Genomic DNA, 24,006 nt, shown 5'->3' on the forward strand with positions numbered 1-24,006 from the left:
CGTCTGCATTCTACTGTTTGATTTTAAGTCACTCGTTGGCACGGGAGGATGCAGTGAAAGCCTTAATGGTAGAAAAACATGAAAACAAAACGGGTGCCAAAGCTGCAGTCGCTCCTGTCGTCTACCCAGTTCCTTTTTATGACTGGAAATAACCTTGCTGAACAGTCTTCTACATCACATTCACAACCATGCCAACTGCTTCATTCCTGAGAAAACTCACTCAGTGCTGTTGTCGGGATGTTCCACTGAAAAGAGACTGTCTCTCTACAGGAATATTGTGTGGTTATCTTTGGAAAAACAGAAACTGCTTCTATCACACAGTCTTCCACATAAGCAATGATGGCATAAGTTTGTTGAGGTGTATCTGATGAGGACATGGGTCAGGCCTACTACTACACTGTATTTACAAAAACACGTGGACACCCCTTCAAATTAGTGGATTTGGCTATTTCAGCCACACCCGTTGCTGACAGGTGTATAAAATCGAGCACACAGACATGCAATCTCCATAGACAAACATTGGCAGTAGAATGTCTTTATGAAGAGCTCAGTGACTTTCAACATGACAACCGTCATAGGATGCCACCTTTCCAACAAGTCAGTTTGTTAAATTTCTGCCTCGCTAGAGCCGCCCCGGTCTACTGTAAGTGCTGTTATTGTGATGTTTCCACATCTTGGAGCAACAACGGCTCAGCTGCAAAGTGGTAGACCACACAAGCTCACAGAAGGGGACCGCAGAGAGGCTGAATGGAAGCAAGTCTCCGCAGCAATGTTCCAACATCTAGTGGAAAGCCTTCCTAGATGAGTGGAGGCTGTTATAGCATCATATTAATGCCCATGATTTTGGAATGAGATGTTTGATGAGCAAGTGTCCACATACTTTTGGTCATGTTTGTAGCTAAGCACATAAATTGGGCTCCCGAGTGGCGCAGCGGTCTAAGGCACTGCATCTCAGTGCTAGAGGCATCACTACAGACCCTGGTTCGATCCCGGGCTGTATCACAACCGGCCGTAATCGGGAGTTTCATAGGGCAGTGTACAATTGGCCCAGGGTCGTCCAGGTTAGGGGAGGGTTTGGCTGATCAAATAAAGCTTCAAAAAAGTTCACCCCATGGCTCCCTCCCTGGTCAGCTCTAAAGCAGGTTTCAGTGCAGTCACGGCCCTGTGGGCACACATTTCAACGTGGGAAATATTTGGTTGAGAAGTCGATCAATGAGATTACAACCTATCAGTGGGCCGTCAGGCCAGCAAGGCCTTCTGTGCTGGCCTAAACATCACCAGAATATAATTTTTTTTTTTTAAATAGATTTTCCCACAAATATGTATTAAATTATTCCCCAGAGTAAGAGTTACAATCTTCATTTCATAGCGTTCCTCTTGGTTGCACTGCTTCCAGCCCCAGGTTGAGATTTGGAGTGCTGGTCTTTATGTTAGATCTTTTATCCAATCATATTCAGCCATCATGTGTTGCCAGGGGTCTAAAATCTGCCCCCAGGCCTTCAGAATCAACAGTGCGGGCGCTTGTAGCTTAAAGTGATTGGAAATTAAAATTTAGTGTCAACCAATCAGCTTTAGAGTTGGCTATTGTAACCCTGCTGGCTGGCTCCAGTGTTACACAGGAGCCAGCTAGCAGGCGTAGTGCGTGCACGTCTTTTGATTGGATTACCAATATTGAGAGGCAGGTCCTATATGGGCAGGTCTCAGAACTAGGAAACTGAAATTGATCAACAAATTAATTTGCATACTACTCAGCTGTTTTTTCAACCCACAATGGCGGAAGGAGAAGATATCGATTTGGTCGAGGATATAATTATAACTCCATTCTCAAGACAAACTTTTCAAGAAAAGTTAGACATTGTCAGGAGAGGTAGACGCAGACGCTACAAAGCCTGTCACAGGCGGGAAAGGGGTTTGTTCGCCACTTTCAACTATGAATGACTCACAGGCTCCGAGAAGCACTGCAAACTGTACTGCTGGGAATGCCTATTATTTGCAAGTGATCGATTTGGTGTCACACTGGCTTTGCAAACCTGAGTTGTCTAACCAAGGCAGCAACGAGACACCAAAGTACGGCTGGGCACTTACAAGCAATGGTGCTTTTGAAAACTTTTGGGGACACCCGAGTGGATCTACAGCTCAACGAACAAGCGCGCAGGGCAACGAAGCTGCACAATGAAAAGGTATTGTACTCTTCCCCTGCAATTCTCTGAATACAAATGTCAAATTCAAGGTGACGCAATGCCTGGTTATACTGCGTTTCTGTCTAAATGTATAGTGTCTAGAGCCATGGCATCATGATGATGGTAATAAGAGGTGGACTAATTCGGGTGGGACTGTGTAGGACTTCACTGAAGGCCCAGGCCCCAGAACCACGGCACGCTACTGCAACCTATATTCACCCACTCAAAAAGACTGCAAAAGTTAGTTGAATTTGAAAGTTTGAATTTGAAAGTGTTATCACAATGCTTTCACCCATCTAAAACAGTGATATTGAAAGTCGGGGTCGCCAAAATGTTTTTTTAAACATTTGAAAAGATACAATGTTATTGAGTAAATGTATTTATTTTTGATAAGAGATAATAATGAACAACTTTGAATATCACTGATCTAAATGCACAACCAAATTGCAATGGAAAAACAATGTCTGATTTTTGGTTTAGTTATCACCCAAATGTCTCACTGTACTTTAAACCATTTAAAAGCACAGCAAAGTTATAATGGGAATACAGATATATATTTTCTTAATTTATACAACAGATTAATGTGATATCACTGTTCTTCATCTAATAGTAGAACCAAATGACCTGGCCCCAGTCTCCCGACAACGATGGAATTTAGGCTTACGAGTGTTTTAATGATGCATCCTTCCTGCAACCGTCGAAGACTCAACACACATTTCCCAAAACACCAAGCAGAGAGAACGTTTGCTGTGTGCGTCGTTGAGGCATGTGTGGATACTGGTAGGTTTGAAAGAAAAGCAGTGCGGCTCTCAGATCAGCTTTCTCCATTCAAATCTTATCTTAACATTATAATTATTACACAATACTGACGACGGATCAGCTTCTAGAGAGATATTATCACCTATTGCTGCAAATATTGATTCAACCAGTTTGTGCTCAATTGAGTAGGTTGGAGTTAATTCTGCCTCATATCATGACTGAGTAATGACTCACTGTTCGAAGGCTTGACGGAGCAGGTTGAGGGTTCACAAGCAACGTCTGAAATGTATTCTACCCTCTTGTGGCTTTGAGTCTCTAGTGACTCTTGTCACCGAGTGAATTTCAATAAGCCAATCTAGTTGGTCTACATTGTACAGAAGCGCCTAAAAAGGATTGCATCATACAGTCTCAATAATCTAGATTTAGACACTTTTACAATATGGCAAACAGAACATCTTCTCCTCAAATCAGTAGTCTAAAAGGTGAACATGTGCACATGAGAATAAATACCTACGAATAGGAGTGTCAGGATAAGATGATGTGGGAGGTGATGTGTGTCAGACTGCAACAGATGAACGTTTCACTCTGCTTATTTCTTCCACAACCTCTATAACTGAAGTGTGAAGGTTAATAGGCAGCCTAGTGTATGCAGTTATATTCAGGTTAATGTACCCATTCAAATGATTGGGGCCAAAAGAATCAAAGTATACAAATCCCTGGTAAATGACACAGGAGAGCTTAAACGCTCCTACCTCCGCCTAAATGGGTAGTGCTGAGCGATTAGTCCTTTTTTGAGGTTGATTCGGTTTTGGTTCAACTATTTTTTTAAACGTGAAATGCATTATGAAATTAAAATTATTCAAGCTTTTTAATCGAAATTCCTAAGCCAAAAATAGTAAATATTAAACTTTCCACCTTATCCACTACTGTCCTGTCAAGGTGGGTAGGGGTGTGCTCCCTCTGCTGTTTCCTTAAGTCCATGATCATCTCCTTTGTTTGGTTGACATTGAGTGTGAGGTTATATTCCTGACACCACACTCCGAGGGCCCTCACCTCCTCCCTGTAGGCCATCTTGTTGTTGTTGGTAATCAAGCCTACCACTGTAGTGTCATCTGCAAACTTGATGATTGAGTTGAGGGTGTGCATGGCCACTCAGTCATGGGTGAACAGGGAGAACAGGAGAGAAAGCACCCTTGTGGGGCCCCAGTGTTGAGGATCAGCGGGGTGGCGATGTTGTTACCTACCCTCACCACCTGGGGGCGGCCTGTCAGAAAGTCCAGGACCCAGTTGCGCAGGGCAGGGTCGAGACCCAGGGTCTCAAGCTTAATGACGAGTTTGGAGGGTACTATGGTGTTAAATGCTGAGCTGTAGTCGATGAACAGCATTCTCACATAGGTATTCCCCTTGTCCAGATGGGTTAGGGCAGTGTGGTTGCGATTGCGTCGTCTGTGTACCTACTGCGGCGGTAAGAACATTGGAGTGGGTCTAGGGTGTCAGGTAGGGTGGAGGTGATATGATCCTTGACTAGTCTCTCAAAGCACTTCATGATGACGGAAATGAGTGCTACGGGACAGTAGTCGTTTAGCTCAGTTACCTTAGTTTTCTTGGGAACAGGAACAATGGTGGGCCTCTTGAAGCACGTAGGAACAGCGGACTGGGATAAGGATTGATTGAATGTCCGTAAACACACCAACCAGCTGGTCTGCGCATGCTCTGAGGACGTGGCTGGGGATGCCGTCTGGGCAGGCAGCCTTGCGAGGGTTAACACATTTTTACTCACGTTGGCTGCGGTGAAGGAGAGTCCACAGTCTCTGGTAGTGGGCTGTGTCGGTGGCACTGTATTGTCCTCAAAGCGCACAAATAAGTTTAGTTTTTCTGAGAGCAAGACATCGGGGTCCGCGACATGGCTGGTTTTCCTTTTGTAGTCTATGATTGACTGTAGACCCTGCCACATACCTCGTGTCTAAGCCGTTGAATTGCGACTCTACTTGAATTAATTTATCTGGTGAATAATTGGATTTCTCTCCAGAGAAACGTCCCATCGGGCTCACAAAAAAAAAATACATGGAATTAAAATATTTTAATAATTAGTTGATCAAATAACCCAAAAACATTTTGGTTAATCGCACCAATTGAAAATTAGCACGGTAATATCTGGCTGTGGACATCACGTGATCTATATTCAGTTTATTGACGGGAAATTAAAGTTTAATAAGTGTTTCTTTGCTTTATTGTAAAAATAGAAAAAAGAAACAACGTAATGTCTGTTCACTGTTCTAGTCATTCTAATTCTATTGTTGCCACGCCCCTAATTGGGGCAGAACCTACCTGTCCCTCTATGTCCTTGCAGGAGACGGACGGAGTGTTGACGTAGGAGCTGACTGAGGAACTGGTGTTGATGTCATCTGTGTCGATAGTGTCACTGACCCCACTGCTCACCGAGCTGCTGTCGTCCCAACTGGAAGAGAGGAACACAGAAGAGAGAAAGAGTTTGAGTATATATGGTAAAAGTTATTAGAGAGAAAGAGGTAAAACACGAGAGACATAACTAGAGTGAGAAAGGAAAAGATATGTAGAGCAGGGTTCCCCAACTGGCCACCCACGTTTGGCCCGAGGGTTATTTTATTTTGCTCCCCAAGTTTTGGGGGACATAAAAGACTAAAAACACCAGCAAATTAGCTCCAAGTCATTTTAATGTTGGAAGTCTGTTCCAAAGTATTCACACACATAGAGAGACGTATATGATCGTATCCAAATGTAAAAACGGTTTGAAATGATTATGTTTTAGTCAAATGTTAACTGTTTGGGCTTCTTGCGGTCAATTTACAGTCGACAAATAATTTGTAATTATTTCTTGACAATTCGCTTAAGAACAAATCGGTAAGCGGCTGAATCTAGTTGATGATCCCTGCTGTAGAGAAACACAGAGACATTAACAAGAGAAGACAGGGTGGAGAGAAACAGAGAGACATTAACAAGAGAAGACAGGGTGGAGAGAAACACAAATACATTAACAAGAGAAGACAGGGTGGAGAGAAACACAGAGACATTAACAAGAGAAGACAGGGTGGAGAGAAACACCGAGACATTAACAAGAGAAGACAGGGTGGAGAGAAACAGAGACATTAACAAGAGAAGACAGGGTGGAGAGAAACAGAGACATTAACAAGAGAAGACAGGGTGGAGAGAAACACAGAGAGATTAACAAGAGAAGACAGGGTGGAGAGAAACACAAATACATTAACAAGAGAAGACAGGGTGGAGAGAAACACCGAGACATTAACAAGAGAAGACAGGGTGGAGAGAAACAGAGACATTAACAAGAGAAGACAGGGTGGAGAGAAACAGAGACATTAACAAGAGAAGACAGGGTGGAGAGAAACACCGAGACATTAACAAGAGAAGACAGGGTGGAGAGAAACAGAGACATTAACAAGAGAAGACAGGGTGGAGAGAAACACAGAGAGATTAACAAGAGAAGACAGGGTGGAGAGAAACACAAAGACATTAACAAGAGAAGACAGGGTGGAGAGAAACAGAGAGACATTAACAAGAGAAGACAGGATGGAGAGAAACAGAGACATTAACAAGAGAAGACAGGGTGGAGAGAAACAGAGAGACATTAACAAGAGAAGACAGGGTGGAGAGAAACACAAAAGACATTAACAAGAGAAGACAGGGTGGAGAGAAACAGAGAGACATTAACAAGAGAAGACCGGGTGGAGAGACACAGAGAGACATTAACAAGAGAAGACAGGGTGGAGAGACACAGAGAGACATTAACAAGAGAAGACAGGGTGGAGAGACACATAGAGACATTAACAAGAGAAGACAGGGTGGAGAGACACAGAGAGACATTAACAAGAGAAGACAGGGTGGAGAGACACAGAGAGACATTAACAAGAGAAGACAGGGTGGAGAGACACATAGAGACATTAACAAGAGAAGACAGGGTGGAGAGACACATAGAGACATTAACAAGAGAAGACAGGGTGAAGAGAAAACCACTCCTATTATTCTCCCTCTTTTCCTAGGTCTGTTGGCCAGAAACAGCATTCCCATATGCCTGTGATGTTAGGAACGTCTCCCTCTGTACTCCAAACTTGTTTTAATTAGCGTTCAGCAGCGTGTCTCCCAGGACCAGGCGGGCTGCTGGGTAACAGAGTTTTCCACCACACCAGGTCCTGCCAGTCACCAACACTGATGGGCCCTAACCAAGATACCATTCTAAGGAGGCTTGCGTGGAGGCCAGAAGATAAGGAATCGTGGGGATGTCTGGGTCTCATGCAAGCTGCTCTACACCAGGACCTCCCTGTTCCCACTGAGCTTACCTTTCATTAGAGTGGGGTTCTGTGGAAAATGTTGCTATTCTCAGGGCCAAAGGTTCTGTGTGTGAACTGGGAACGGACCGAAATCTGTGTGTGTACAGACAGATAGGAGTGTGTGTGTGTGTGTGGTTCATCACCCACTGTCTGGGTAACAGAATCACTCCTTTAACAGTACGCTCAGATGTGTGGAAGTGTGCAGGGAGTTGGATGGGAGGTTCCTCTCAAAAGATTAGAAGTTCACACGGAGCAAGACACACTCACGCCTCCTGTGTCTGTCTGTCTGCGTGTCTGTCTGCGTGTCTGTCTGTCTGTCTCCCAAATGCCAGTGTGATGCTGACTGAGCTAACCGAAACATCCCACCCATCCGCAGCCAGACAGTGCTGAGAGTTCCCTGTGACAGCATCAACAGCTCCTCTCAACACGTAAGCCAGAAGCAACATACTTACTTCACAGGTCTACTCAGTCCAAAGTCTCAACTAAGTCCAACCATTTCAGTATAGGTCTATGTTTACATGGAGAAATATGAACCGGTAGCAAAGGTAAATCAGAGTCAATAGATGACAGGAATGATTCAACAGTAGTCCCAACACTCAAACTGGACCATTTTATCTCCATCTCTTCATTCAAAGACTCAATCATGGACACTCTTACTGGCAGTTGTGGCTGCTTTGTGTGATGTATTGTTGTCTCTACCTTCTTTCCCTTTGTGCTGTTGTCTGTGTCCAATAATGTTTGTACCCTGTTTTGTGCTGCTAACATGTTGTACTGTTGCCATGTTGTGTTGCTACGATGCTGTATTGTCATGTGTTGCTGCCATGCTGTTGTTGTCTTTGGTCTCTCTTTATGTAGTTGTGGTGTCTCTCTTGTCATGTGTGTTTTGACCTATATTTTTATTTTGTCATCCCAGCCCCCGTCCCCGCAGGAGGCCTTTTGCCTTTTGATAGGCCGTCATTGTAAATAACAATTTGTTCTAAACTGACTTGCCTAGTTAAATTAAGGTTAAATAAATAAAAAAAGCACCCCCCACATGACCCAAGAAGGTTCCAGTCTGGCAGGGAGGTGGGCAGAGGTCTGGCTCTAATCTAACGTTTGCCAGGCACAGTGTATCCTGCTGGACAGCTGCCTGCCTAGTGCAGTGTCCCAGTGCCCAATCCAGCCCTTGTTTCCCTGCCCTGGTCTTCACACCCACACACCAGAACTCCATCCACACAGCTACCCCAAAACAATTCATATTTTCACTGATCTGAGGCATGCAAGACAAGACCAGGGGCTGGAGTGGGTGGCAATAGTGGAACAGATCCAGCACAGAGACACAGACATTCAGTATTCAAAATGTCTTCCTTCCTTCTGTTTAATTGTGGAAGGCAGTTCTACTGTACCCTTAATGGACTCGTGAGAAGTGAAGTGGTCAAAACAATACATTTTCAGAATGTCTTCTAGCCATGCAGAACAGGATTAATCATGCCTGTGGGCTGAGGTTGCTATGCTATCAACCCTGATGATCTGTTAAATGGAGGAGGGAGTTACCTGGGTACATTCTGGGCTCTGTGTCAGAGGTTGATTGTGGGCAGAGTGAGCTCGCAGTCCATTTAGGTTGACTGACAGCTCCTTCGGGGCCTGGGGAGGTATATGTTAGGTTAGACCTCCCCTCCCCTGCTCCTGATGCTGCTGTCACTGTTCACTCCATCACTCTGAATAATGAGCAGACTAGAGCTGGCAGGGTACACCTCATCCCTAATCAACATACTTCTCTATTTTCTCTCTCCCTCCATCCGTCTTGCTAACATCCCAGTCACTTTACTCTCTTTCTACACCCCATCTCTTCCCTTCTCTCCTCTCATTTCACCCTGACTAGGAGATGCCATAATAAAAATGATGTTAAAGACTACGCTTAGAAGTTAGGGGTCAAAATAGTTGACATTGTGGTGTTTGTTAAGATAGTTGAGACTGGAGTCTCTATAGAATGAGTTGGGGGTGGTGTGGTGCTACATGTGGTGTACGCAGAATTAGAGACCCCGGGCCGTAGAGGACTGAGGGGATCAGTGAACACTCAGAATTAAGAGACCCCGGGCCTTAGAGGACTGAGGGGATCAATGAACACTCTGGGGCAGGAAATTGCGCGACTTTGGTCTGAGAGGCCAGTGGAGAGAAGTGAGCGGAGCTCTTTCGAGGTCCCACAGCACACTGCCCTGCATGTCCACTCTGGTCAGGGAGGCAGTCCATTAGTTCTAGACTTCTCACCCCCTCAGCAATATTAAAAGCTGTTTCCAAGCAATGAACACCTAACTCTGAGTTGGTCAAGTCATTAAACAGAAGAAACTGTGCCACACAAGATTTCTCTATTTTCTTGGAATAAAAAACAACAACTACACATTGGATTGTTTAACTAAGCAAATATTGTTTTTAACACACAATTTGATAACGCAATGTTACTCTGGACAGAGTGTATTTTAGCATGGCTGGTTGCTGACCTAAAAAAGCCAGTCTGCCAGTAGACCAGAGCAGACTGAGATTAGAGAGAAACCAGCCCACAGGCAAAGACCAAGCTCTCTGCAAACACTGTCTGTACAGCACTCAACAAAGAAGAGCTAACATTAATACACATATTAATACACATATCACTTAAAAGAAACACCCCTGTTAAAGGACAATTTCCATGCATGAATAGGAACATTAAGGGATGCACTACATTCAAGAAGAAATTATATTTATTTTACGACATTTAGCTTTAGTTTATTTAGTAAATATTGTATTAACTCTATATCTTGAACTGCATTGTTGGTTAAAGGCTTGTAAGTAATTATTTCACGGTAAGGTCTACTACACCTGTTGTATTCAGTGCATGTGACAAATAACATTTGATGTGTTGCCATTTTAGGAGCTCCTTTAAAGGTTTTGTCACACATTCACTAAATGTTAAAATAAACCATAAAAACAAACTGAACATTTAAAAATGTATAAGAAATGTACCCGTTTTGAAATTCAAACCAAAACTCCAACAAACACAGAATTTATAGATACACAACACCACAAGTAAAGATTCTCTATTCTCTCTCCCACAAACAAGAAAATTATCATGAGAAAAAGGTAACTCTGGTCTGTCTGTCTGTCCATACCTGATAGAGCCCACAGCAGCCCAATGTGGTATCCCTTCGCTGTAGTAGGAGCTGCTGGGAGCTCGCTGAGGTAAGCCACTGAAGTTGGAATGAATGACGGAGAGCTTCATGTGTACACTTCCACTGTATGCTCAGTTCTCTCCGCTAGAGCTCACTGACTGACTGATCTCTCCCCCTGCAGCCAGCCAAACACACACACACTAAGGGGAGCGGCCTCACTCACACACACACAAACACACCCACCCTCAGAACAGCCACATAGGGGAGTAACCTGGGAAGCACTTCAAACACCACTTCAGCTTCTGAGTCACGATCCAAACAGCCAAGTCAGAGCTGATAAAACAGAACAGAACCTGTGAGGTCCTTCAAACACAGGAAGGTAAGCCTCAGATCTCAGAACAGATCTCAGAACAGCTTTACCTCTGAGACGTTCAAACAATCTTCAGCTTTTAACATGATCTAGGAGCAGCTAACCAAAGAAGTGCTTTAAATCCACATTTGCCCAAACCAACTGCTCAGAGTCAGCTTTATTTTGCCAGGTGGATAATGTGTATTCTTGGGGGTATTTGTAAAGACAACAAGTCTAGGAGGACACATGTTGGTGGGTTTTCCTGAGCCAATCTTATTTGTACATTCCACCGAGGATCCTTTTCTTTCCCCTGCTTTGCCTTAAAAGGATTGTTCAGGGTCACGTCCCCGGTTCAGGGGTCAAGCTTTAAAGGGCTGACTTACTAACTCAGAAGAAAACATCAACATTACACAATAAAGCCAATCTAGCCCCCTGAACATGCCAATATCTCTCCACTTTCCAGTGACATTGAATTGACAAAAAGGCAGCCCCTTAGCTGTTAAAAACAAACAGGCATGAAATATAAAACTTAGTTGATATATTTAGAAAAGTGGGATAGCTATACATTTATCCTTGCCGGCACATTCCAGGCTAGCAGGCTAGCAGGCTAGCAGCCCAAACCTCTGAAGCCAGTCGTGTGTAATGACATGGCTGCCTCAAAGCCATAGGAGTGTCAGGAATTCAGCTGAACAACCAATCTCTCAACGGATTTGACAGTCTCTCTCTCTCTCTCTGACACGCAAGTGCCTGTCCCTCAAATCAGTGGAGTAAACAAACAGGAGAGAAATGACACCATTTTCCACTATATTCTGTCATTTTAGCTGTCCTGGAAAAGAACATTCCACTTGTTTTGTTCTGAATTAAAAGAAATTCAAGAAGAAATTCCTTTCTGACAAGCTGACCTACAGAATTAGTTAAGTCAAATTGTTTCTATTTTCTCAGCACGTGCAATTTGCCCAGTTTGTTTGCAAAATATTGGCTGCTGGCTTCTAACAGCAAAACATTTGACCCAGTGTTATAATGTGCTACGTGCTCTTCTGTCCTGGTCTGGGTGTGATTTCACATCTCTGATGTGAACCCAAGCCAAGTTCACTCTCATTGTTCCAGTGTTACTCTGCCGAGGATGTGGGAGCTGGAGACGGACTCTGGACTAGCGGTCATCGCACGGAGTAGTGCCACACACACACACACACACACACACACACACACACACACACACACACACACACACACACACACACACACACACACACACACACACACACACACACACACACACACACACACACACACACACACACACACACACACACGCATGCGAATGTACTCAAGCACACATACACACTCAAATCTCAAAGACAGCTCACAGACTCACATCCACAACACGATATGCCACAATAACAAACACAAATAGATTCACATTAGTATTGAGTGTTCTTTTGTGGAACATTCTATTGATTCTGCAGAGAGAAAGAAACAGAGGGAAATGAACAGAACACTTCATTCACTCACTTTAACTTCACTTCCATAATACACCCCAGCAGCCAGTCAACGCTGAGGGCTAAGGAGGTGACAGTAGGATTTACTCCCTCGTTTCCTTGCTTCCTTTTGTCACCGGCTCATTTCCATGCCAATCGGCTCCAGGGTGTTATTCCTCTCAAGCAAAATTAAGACTGTTGTCTGAAGCACTCAATTACCACAATTTAGGGTGTGAAACACCTCTATTCAAACACAATGTAGTTTCACAATAGTGTGTTGAGGAGATTGAAGAGGCCTCTCTTCCTATCTGCAGGAGGTTAAGTGGTTAAGAGATGAGATGTAACAAAAAAAGCTTGCATTCCATAAGGTAGTTAAAAACGCATTTCATTTGTTTTTGCTTATAGGCTTGGGATGTCCAACTGATTCTAAATAACAATCAAATTATTTAAAACACATTTTTATTTAACCCTTATTTAACCAGGTAGGCCAGATGAGAACAAGTTCTCATTTACAACTGCTACCTGGCCAAGATAAAGCAAAGCAGTGCGACACAAACAACACAGAGTTACACATGGAATAAACAAACTTACAGTACAGTCAATAACACAATATAAAAAATATATATACAGTGTGTGCAAATGAGGTAAGATTAGGGAGGTAAGGCAATAAATAGGCCGTAGTGGCGAAGTAATTACAATTTAGAAATTAACACTGGAGTGATAGATGTGCAGAAGATGAATGTGCAAGTTGAGATACTGGGGTGCAAAGGAGAAGAAGAAAAAAATAACACTTTGGGGATGAGGTAGTTGGATGGGCTATTTACAGATGGGCTATGCACAGGTGAAATGATCTGTGAGCTGCTCTGACAGCTGATGCTTAAAGTTAGTGAGGGAGATATGAGTCTCCAGCTTCAGTGATTTTTACAATTTGTTCCAGTCATTGGCAGCAGAGAACTGGAAGGAAAGGCGGCCAAAAAAGGTGTTGGCTTTGGGGATGATCAGTGAGATATACCTGCTGGAGAGCGTGCTACGGGTGGGTGCTGCTATGGTGACCAGTGAGCTGAGATAAGTCGGGGCAGTTGGAGGCCACAGAAGGAGAGTTATGGCATTGAAGCCCGTCTGGAGGTTAGTTAACACAGTGTCCAAAGAGGGGCCAGAAGTATACAGAATGGTGTAGTCTGTGTAGAGGTGGATCAGAGAATCACCAGCAGCAAGAGCGACATCATTGATGTTTACAGAGAAACGAGTTGGCCTGAGAATTGAACCCTGTGGCACCCCTATAGAGACTGCCAGTGGTCCGGACAACGGGCCCTCATATTTGACACACTGAACTCTGACTGAGAAGTAGTTGGTGAACCAGGCGAGGCAGTCATTTGAGAAACCAAGGCTGTTGAGTCTACCAATAAGAATGTGGTGATTGACAGAGTCGAAAGCCTTGGCCAGGTCAATGAATACAGCTGCACAGTATTGTCTCTTATCGATGGCGGTTATGATATCGTTTACGACCTTGAGCATAGCTGAGGCGCACCCATGACCAGCTCGGAAACGAGATTGCATAGCGGAGAAGGTATGTGTGGGGCGCCAGGGTAGCCTAGTGGTTAGCGCGTTGGACTAGCAACCGGAAGGTTGCAAGTTCAAACCCCTGAGCTGACTGTTCCTAGGCCATCATTGAAAATAAGAATTTGTTCTTAACGGACTTGCCTAGTTAAATAAAGGTAAATTAAAATATCAGCATCCATCCATTCAAGCATCATTGAAAAAGCATTGTGATGATTGATGTTGAAGCATCATTTGTGTTGATCTTGCTCTGGGAAGTGGTGGCATCCTTAACCAGATGAGGTTCCCCATCTCTCTTCCTGTCTGTCAGACATTGTGTTTGCAGATGGGTTCCCCACTGCTGTATTAGCTGAGTCCCCTCATAGCCAGGACCCAGCAGACCAGACACAGGTCCCAGGATGGGCATGCAACACACCACTAAGTCCCTTTCACAACACTCTGGACTCCTCTATCTCTCTGATTCAACTCCTACACAATGTAACAATAATGGTGTTAATTTTCACACAGCATGCAGTGTTTGGCTATATTTCAGCCAATATCATACAGTGTCCTCAGGAATCCTGTACTAAATCATAGGCTGCCTTTAACTGTGTCAACAATAGGTTTCTATTCAGGAGCTACTGACGTGAACTCCATATGAGGTCTTCAACCTTTTGTAGCAGCCCTTCATGTTGCAGATGCACTGTGTACTGTCTTCCCCAGAGCACTGAGGAATGTGACCTTCTTTACTTCTTCCCAGGGCCAAATCAAATAGGCCTAAATAATGTTAATTCCCTCCAATACGTTTTCTGTATGTTCTCATATAGTTCCAAGCCTGCTAGAGTTAGAGGCAGGCGGACAAGCAATATCCACCATTGTCATACGGATGAAGCCTGAGCTGGAATGTGAACTGAATCTGCTTAGCTTTAGAAACCCCTGAGTGGGATCTAGCTTGCTTCATGGATACCTCTCTGGGCTTTACTGTATTCACACACACAGCTGGAGTTACAGGCTGTGATTGGGTAACAGAGATCATAATGAATGATTTACTGTTTATCACACGACACGAGACAGGAAGTCTTCAATACCAAACAGACTGAATGACATCACCATCACACCAACCCGAGGCACTTTCCCTCCACTTCACATTCAAAAGACACACTCCTGTACAAATGAACAGACAAAAACACTTACTTCACAGCTTAAATTCTCCACTTCGTTCTCATATTGTTTTCAGTATCCAGTCTGTCCCTTTGTGTTGCATGCAGTCTATCCTTCTCACTGCGTGTCAAAGACAGAGTCTAGAGCCCAGACTGCCCACCAAAGAGCTGCACTCAACAGGTAAGCAGGCCAGCAGACAGACAGACAGCACAGCCGCGACGACAGCCCAGTCAGCCAGACAGCACAGGGCTATCACTGATCACTATCAGGCCTTAGCCCAGCCCGACAGCCCGGCAGGCAGACAGAGACAGACAGACTCTCTCAGCATTGTGCTCCCTCCACAGACTGGAGTGGATCCCCTCCCTGTCCGTTCTCTCTCCGGCTGAAGTGTGCATGTGTGTGTGTGCGTGCGTGCGTGTGTGTGTATTCGTGTGTGCGTACCGTGGAGAGCCCTGAGGCTACTGTAATGAGACAGTGATGATCCTACCCCCTCTCTCTTTCCTCGCCACGAGATTGAAGCCCCCTCCAGGTCACTCTGCTTCTCACACATACAGTACTGGTACCCCACTCCTCTGTGTGTGTGTCTGCCTTTCTCTTACTGATCATCATCTGAATACTAATGCATTTTTGGCCAGGTGCCCAATCCTCTCCCGTAACCCTCTCACAGTGTGCTGTAGGTGTAGCTTTGATGGGGTGGATTCTCACTTGAAATGAGTGGGCAGATCAGCTAAATGCAGTGCAAGTGCTAAAATAGCCCAACATGCTGGATGTAAAGAAGTTTTGAGGAATACAAGTACTCTGGAGCTACTAATCTGTTAGTAGTAATTTTTCCCAGGTATAGACATCAAATCAAACACCAGATACATCTCTGTCTGAAACATAAACACAGCCCTCCCTTCAAAATACCTCTTTCCAAAACCCCCTTCAGAAAGCATGCTTAGATTACAGAGCGGAGCATCAATCAAAGTCAGATCAGACACAATGTAGGTGCTTTTCAACCGTTGTCAGTATCTCAGATACAAGATGACTTAGCAACTGCAACGGCTGGGGAACAAGAACGTAATCATATAGGGTGCTTGGTTACAGTGTTCTCTGTCTACATCAGACTGCCTCAAGGCAGGAGACTGCTATTCAGAGCCCTGTCCACCAAACCCACACACTGGCTATATTCATTTGGCAGCGGCGGATCCTAAATCTTTGCCGCCACTCAAAAATATAATGTAAAAATGTTTTTTTTACATACTTTTTTAACTTAAACAACTGAAACCCGATATAAAGTATGTAGAAATTATAATGTAGCTATATATTTTTTTATAAGATCATCTTTGTGAACTAACAACCACCAGAATAAAAACTAGATAGTCAGAATTTAAAATTCCAAAAATGTCATGGCTTTTTTAAAAGATTTTGTTATAATTTGTTTGTCACTCAGATGTCATAAGAACACAACGTAAGCTATGGCAAAATGTGCAGAATTGCAGCAAATTTGCTTTAAAGTAACTGTCCAGTGCTTCCAGATTGATATGAAATATGACCTATAGTTACTTAAAATATGAGTGAAATAGTTTTCCTTCCAAAAAATGGGAATTAAGTATGTTAAAAAGCAGCTTTTCTGTGTTAGAATGGTGTGGGCGTACCCCAACAACAGAATGGTGTGGGCGTACCCCAACAACAGAATGGTGTGGGCGTACCCCAACAACAGAATAGTGTGGGCGTACCCCAACAACAGAATGGTGTGGGCATACCCCAACAACAGAATGGTGTGGGCGTACCCCAACAACAGAATAGTGTGGGCGTACCCCAACAACAGAATGGTGTGGGCATACAAAAACAACAGAATGGTGTGGGCTTACCCCAACAACAGAATGGTGTGGGCTTACCCCAACAACAGAATGGTGTGGGCGTACCCCAACAACAGAATGGTGTGGGCGTACCCCAACAACAGAATGGTGTGGGCGTACCCCAACAACAGAATGGTGTGGGCATACCCCAACAACAGAATGGTGTGGGCTTACCCCAACAACAGAATGGTGTGGGCGTACCTCAACAACAGAATGGTGTGGGCGTACCTCAACAACAGAATGGTGTGGGCGTACCCCAACAACAGAATAGTGTGGGCGTACCCCAACAACAGAATGGTGTGGGCATACAAAAACAACAGAATGGTGTGGGCTTACCCCAACAACAGAATGGTGTGGGCTTACCCCAACAACAGAATGGTGTGGGCGTACCCCAACAACAGAATGGTGTGGGCGTACCCCAACAACAGAATGGTGTGGGCGTACCCCAACAACAGAATGGTGTGGGCGTACCCCAACAACAGAATAGTGTGGGCGTACCCCAACAACAGAATGGTGTGGGCATACCCCAACAACAGAATGGTGTGGGCGTACCCCAACAACAGAATAGTGTGGGCGTACCCCAACAACAGAATGGTGTGGGCATACAAAAACAACAGAATGGTGTGGGCTTACCCCAACAACAGAATGGTGTGGGCTTACCCCAACAACAGAATGGTGTGGGCGTACCCCAACAACAGAATGGTGTGGGCGTACCCCAACAACAGAATGGTGTGGGCGTACCCCAACAACAGAATGGTGTGGGCATACCCCAACAACAGAATGGTGTGGGCTTACCCCAACAACAGAATGGTGTGGGCGTACCTCAACAACAGAATGGTGTGGGCGTACCTCAACAACAGAATGGTGTGGGCGTACCCCAACAACAGAATGGTGTGGGCTTACCTCAACAACAGAATGGTGTGGGCGTACCCCAACAACAGAATGGTGTGGGCTTACCTCAACAACAGAATGGTGTGGGCGTACCCCAACAACAGAATGGTGTGGGCTTACCCCAACAACAGAATGGTGTGGGCGTACCCCAACAACAGAATGGTGTGGGCTTACCTCAACAACAGAATGGTGTGGGCTTACCTCAACAACAGACTGGTGTGGGCGTATAAGAGACATTAAAAATATGAATACAAGTAAACTGTTGATTGGCCAGCTCATCCATCTCTAGACCGCTGAATGGCCAGCTCAACCTCCTCCGGAGTATGACATCATACTCTAAAAGGAAACAACAAGCATTTTTGAAACAGTCTGTTTGAGACAACAGTTGAAAGTGTTGTTTTTTTAAGTGTTTTTTCCCGCCTATTTATGCTTTTGCCACAAATACGAGTATAAGACGAGTCAACAACATTATTTAGATATGAGCTAACAGAATATTAACTTTTAAAAGTGAAATTTATACTGGACAATTACTTTAAAACTGAATATTTTCTCTCAGTCCCATGGCAAAATGTGTAGAATTGCAGGAAATTAGCTTTAAAACAGCAACAATTTGACCTTGCCATTGGCCACACCCACTCCCCCCCACACTAACCTTTTTTTTTGTTTTGTCTCAAACTTTACCTGAAGTTTCAGGTTTTAATGTCAAGGACACAAGTACAGTGAAATACCTTTCTTACAAGCTCTAAACCCAACAATGCAGTAATCAATATCAATGTAGTACTAAAAATAACATAAGTTAGACTAAAAACACACACAAAAAAAAATAAGACATACGAAATAAGAAATAAGAAGAACAGCCGTGCTGCTGCTCCAGTTTCTGCGGCTATGGAATCCTGACCTGTTCACCAGACGTGCTACCTGTCCCAGGCTTGCTGTTTTCAACTCTCTAGAGACAGCAGGAGCAGTAGAGATACTCTGAATGATCGGCTATGAAAAGCCAACTGACATTTATTCCTGAGGTGCTGACTTGCTGCACCCCCCACAACCCCTGTGATTATTATTATTTGACCCTGCTGGTCATCTATGAACATTTTAACATCTTTGCCATGTTCTGTTATAATCTCCAACCGGCACAGCCAGAAGAGGACTGGCCACCCCTCATAGCCTGGTTCCTCTCTAGGTTTCTTCCTAGGTTCTGGCCTTTCTAGGGAGTTTTTCCTAGCCACCGTGATTCTACACCTGCATTGCTTGCTGTTTGGGGTTTTAGGCTGGGTTTCTGTACATCTCTTTGTGACATCAGCTGATGTAAGAAGGGCTTTATAAATACATTTGATTGAAATTTGATATACAGGGTCAGTTCTAGGGCTGTCCTCAACTAAAAAAAATCTTGGTCGACCGAGAGTCAGCTGTTGTTTCGACCAACCAATTGGTTGAAAAATACTGACATATATTTTTACGTATATAGACACATCCTATATAGTTTAAACAAATCAACTATATGCAATAAGCTTATTTTTATGTGCACTGTTTGATGAAGTAATTAAGACACCCAGATGACTAGAGGGAGTTCGACCGCAATTGATTTGATTGTGCCGGGCCGGGCTCAGACTTGCTGCACTGTGTTAAGAGATAATGACAGCGAGTGACTGTCATTATTGTCTCTCTGTCCTCCCTGCTGAAGCGACTACCACAGAACATCAGCAGTGTTTATCACGCTGTCTGTGTTGCTGAACCTGCAAAATAATTAGTCTATAACCATTTCTGACTGAAAAGATTTGTTACCAAAATCCATCATTTGTTTAGGAAAAACATTCCCCATTTCCTCAACCCTTGCGCTCATGTATGCATCACATGTACGTGACCAATAGAGCCTGACCTACAGCATATCCTAAACAGATTAATAAATTGTTTATAACAAACTCTTAACACCAGAACACATGTGACAGCAAAATGGATGCACATGACGTGACAAATAAGCTGGAAAAGGGTGAATGTTTGGTTTTTCAGCAGGTAAAGGGGAAGTCATATGTGTGGAATAAATTTGAATAGTTGTTGAAAATACTGGCAATCAAGAAAAATAAGATAAGGAGCAAGCGCTTTGTGCATATTATGTGCGCCAAACAGGTGCTGTTAGATTACAATATATTTTTTTTTACCACTTGGAACAATGTAAACAAGCTAAAGGCTAGAGCTGCCACTTTCAAGGAGCGGGACACTAATCCGGACGATGCCCTCAGACTAACCATCAAACAGGCAAAGTGTCCATACGGAACTAAGATTGAATCCAACTACACTCGTCGGATGTGGCAAGGCTTGCAAACTACTACAGGACTACGAAGGGAAAGCCAGCCGTGAGTTGCACAGTGATGCGAGCCTACCAAACAAGCCAAATGCCTTTATGCTCACTTCAAGGCAAGCAACACTGAGGCATGCATGAGCAAACCAGCTGTTGCAGAGACTGTGTGATCACGTAGCTGATGTGAGCAAGACCTTTAAACAGCTCAACATTCACAAGGCCGTGGGGCCAGACGGATTACCAGGACGTGTACTCAGAGCATGTGCTGACCAACTGGCAAGTGTCTTCACTGACATTTTCAACCTCTCCCTGACCGAGTCTGTAATACCTACATGTTTCAAGCAGACCACCATAATCAATATGGCCAAGAAAGCGAAGGTAACCGCCCTGTAGCACTCATGTTAGTAGCCATGAAGTGCTTTGAAAGGCTGGTCATAGCTCACATCAAACCCCTCATCCCGGAAACCCTAGACCCACTCCAATTTGCATACCGCATCAGATCCACAATCTCAATAACACTCCACACTGCCCTTTCCTACCTGTACAAAAGGAGCACCTATGTGAGAATGCTGTTCATCGACTACAGCTCAGTATTCAACTCCATAGTGCCCACAAAGCTCATCACCAAGTTAAGGACCCTGGGACTAAACGCCTCCCTCTGCAACTGGATTCTGGACTTCCTGACAGGCCTCCCCCAGGTGGTAAGGGTAGGCAACATCCCGTTGATCAACACGGAGGGCCCCTCAGGGGTGCTTGCTTGGTCCCCTCCTGTACTCCCTATTCACCCACGACTACGTGACCAAGAACGACTCCAACACCATCATTAAGTTTGCTGACGACACAACAGCCTGATTACCGACAAGGATGAGACAGCCTATAGGTAGGAGGTCAGAGACTTGACAGTGTGGTGCCAGGACAACAACCTCACCGTGAGCAAGACAAAGGAGATGATCGCGGACTACAGAAAAAGGAGGGCCGAACATGCCACCATTCACATCGACGGGGCTGTAGTGGAGTGAGTCGAGTGTCAACTCTAGGTCCAAAAGGCTCCTTACCCTCTTGAAACTCTGGGGGCGCTATTTCATTTTTGGATGAAAAACGTTCCCGTTTTAAACAAGATATTTTGTCACAAAAAGATGCTCGACTATGCATATAATTGATAGCTTTGGAAAGAAAACACTGAATTTTCCAGAACTGCATAGATATTGTCTGTGAGTGCCCTAGAACAGGAGCTACAGGCAAAACCAAGATGAAACGGCAACCAGGAAATGAGCAGGATTTTTGAGGCTCTGTTTTCCATTGTCTCCTTATATGGCTGTGAATGCGACAGGAATGAGCCTGCCCTATCTATCGTTTCCCCAAGGTGTCTGCAGCATTGTGACGTATTTGTAGGCTTATCATTGGAAGATTGACCATAAGAGACTACATTTTCCAGGTGTCCGCCCGGTGTCCTCCGTCGAAATTGGTGCGTCATTTTCAGCTGCTGGTATTTTTCCATGGGATTCTGAGGGGAAAGCAGGCTTCCACGAACGGCATATCAATGAAGAGATACGTGAAAAAACACCTTGAGGATTGATTCTAAACAACGTTTGCCATGTTTCGGTCGATATTATGGAGTTAATTCGGAAAAAGTTTGACGTTTTGGTGACTGAATTTTCGGTTCGTTTCGGTAGCCAAATGTGATGTACAAAACGGAGCGATTTCTCCTACACAAAGATTCTTTCAGGACATTTGCTATGTAACTGAGAGTCTCCTCATTGAAAACATCCGAAGTTCTTCAAAGGTAAATGATTTTATTTATTTGGTTATCTGGTTTTTGTGAAAATGTTGCGTGCTAAATGCTGCGTAAAATGCTAAGCTAGCTTGCAATACTCTTACATAAATGCTTGATTTGCTATGGTTCAAAAGCATATTTTGAAAATCTGAGATGAGAGTGTTGTTAAGAAAAGGCTAAGCTTGAGAGCTAGCACATTCATTTCATTTGCGATTTTCATAAATAGTTAACGTTAAGTTATGCTAATGAGCTTGAGGCTATAACTGGATACAGGTTTTTTTCATAGCCAAACGTGAACAAAACGGAGCGATTTGTCCTACACAAATAATATTTTTTGAAAAACTGAACATTTGCTATTTAACTGAGAGTCTCCTCATTGAAAACATCTGAAGTTCTTCAAAGGTAAATTATTTTATTTGAATGATTTTCTTGTTTTTGTGAAAATGTTGCTGGCTGAATTCTAGGCTTATAGCTATGCTAGCTATCAATACTCTTACACAAATGCTTGTTTAGCTATGGTTGAAAAGCATATTTTGAAAATCTGAGATGACAGTGTTGTTAACAAAAGTCTAAGCTTGAGAGCAAATATACTTATTTCATTTCATTTGCGATTTGCAAGAAGTTAACAACTTCTACCCCCAAGCCATAAGACTGCTGAATAATTTAAATGTATATATTTTTTTTTTTTTATAGCAGGCAGATCAGCTTTAATATTGCAGATAGAGTGAAGCTTCCATCAGTGTAATTGCCTGCATTACCTCCAATCCCCCATATATTTTTTCGCAAATATATATATATACTGACCAGAGCACCTTCTTCCACATGTATAGTGTGTCTCCCAGGTGGCATGTGGCAAACTTTAAACAACACTTTTTATGGATATCTTTAAGAAATGGCTTTCTACTTGCCACTCTTCCATAAAGGCCAGATTTGTGCAATATACGACTGATTGTTGTCCTATGGACAGAGTCTCCCACCTCAGCTGTAGATCTCTGCAGTTCATCCAGAGTGATCATGGGCCTCTTAGCTGCATCTCTGATCAGTCTTCTCCTTGTATGAGCTGAAAGTTTAGAGGGACGGCCAGGTCTTGGTAGATTTGCAGTGGTCTGATACTCCTTCCATTTCAATATTATCGCTTGCACAGTGCTCCTTGGGATGTTTAAAGCTTGGGAAATCTTTCTGTATCCAAATCCGGCTTTAAACTTCTTCACAACAGTATCTCGGACCTGCCTGGTGTGTTCCTTGTTCTTCATGATGCTCTCTGCGCTTTTAACGGACCTCTGAGACTATCACAGTGCAGGTATATTTATACGGAGACTTGATTACACACAGGTGGATTGTATTTATCATCATTAGTCATTTAGGTCAACATTGGATCATTCAGAGATCCTCACTGAACTTCTGGAGAGAGTTTGCTGCACTGAAAGTAAAGGGGCTGAATAATTTTGCACGCCCAATTTTTCAGTTTTTGATTTGTTAAAAAAGTTTGAAATATCCAATAAATGTCGTTCCACTTCATGATTGTGTCCCACTTGTTGTTGATTCTTCACAAAAAAATACAGTTTTATATCTTTATGTTTGAAGCCTGAAATGTGGCAAAAGGTCGCAAAGTTCAAGGGGGCTGAATACTTTCTACTTTCGCAAGCACTGTATATATATACACACACACACACAAACAGTGGGGCAAAACAGTATTTCGTCAGCCACCAATTGTGCAAGTTCTCCCACTTCAAAAGATGAAAGGCCTGTAATTTTCATCATAGGTACACTTCAACTATGACAGACAAAATGAGAAGAAAAAAAATCCAGAAAATAACATTGTAGGATTTTTAATGAATTTATTTGCAAATTATGGTGGAAAATAAGTATTTGGTCAATTACAAAAGTTTCTCTCAATACTTTGTTATATACCCTTTGCTGGCAATGACAGAGGTCAAACATATTATGTAAGTCTTCACTAGGTTTTCACACACTGTTGCTGGTATTTTGCCCCATTCCTCCATGCAGATCTCCTCTAGAGCAGTGATGTTTGGGGCTGTTGCTGGGCAACACGGACTTTCAACTCCCTCCAAAGATTTTCTATGGGGTTGAGATCTGGAGACTGGCTCGGCCACTCCAGGACCTTGAAATGCTTCTTACAAAGCCACTCCTTCGTTGCCCAGTCGGTTGGTTTGGGATCATTGTCATGCTGAAAGACCCAGCCACGTTTCATCTTCAATGCCCTTGCTGATAGAAGGAGGTTTTCACTCAAAATCTTCACGATACATGGCCCCATTCATTCTTTCCTTTACACGGAT

General features: G+C 43.7%; 1 protein-coding gene across 1 annotated transcript in view; it reads right to left on the bottom strand.

Moving 5' to 3' along the window:
- The window catches only part of LOC135509090 (neuron navigator 2-like), an 89,666-nt gene that overhangs the window by 29,793 nt on the left and 35,867 nt on the right, over positions 1–24,006 (bottom strand). Inside the window, 1 exon segment of the mRNA XM_064929412.1 lies at positions 5,268–5,397. Within this exon segment, the coding sequence (XP_064785484.1) occupies positions 5,268–5,397 (130 nt within the window).

The sequence above is a fragment of the Oncorhynchus masou genome, chromosome 22 (assembly GCF_036934945.1).
Source record: "Oncorhynchus masou masou isolate Uvic2021 chromosome 22, UVic_Omas_1.1, whole genome shotgun sequence".
Lineage (NCBI taxonomy): Eukaryota > Metazoa > Chordata > Actinopteri > Salmoniformes > Salmonidae > Oncorhynchus > Oncorhynchus masou.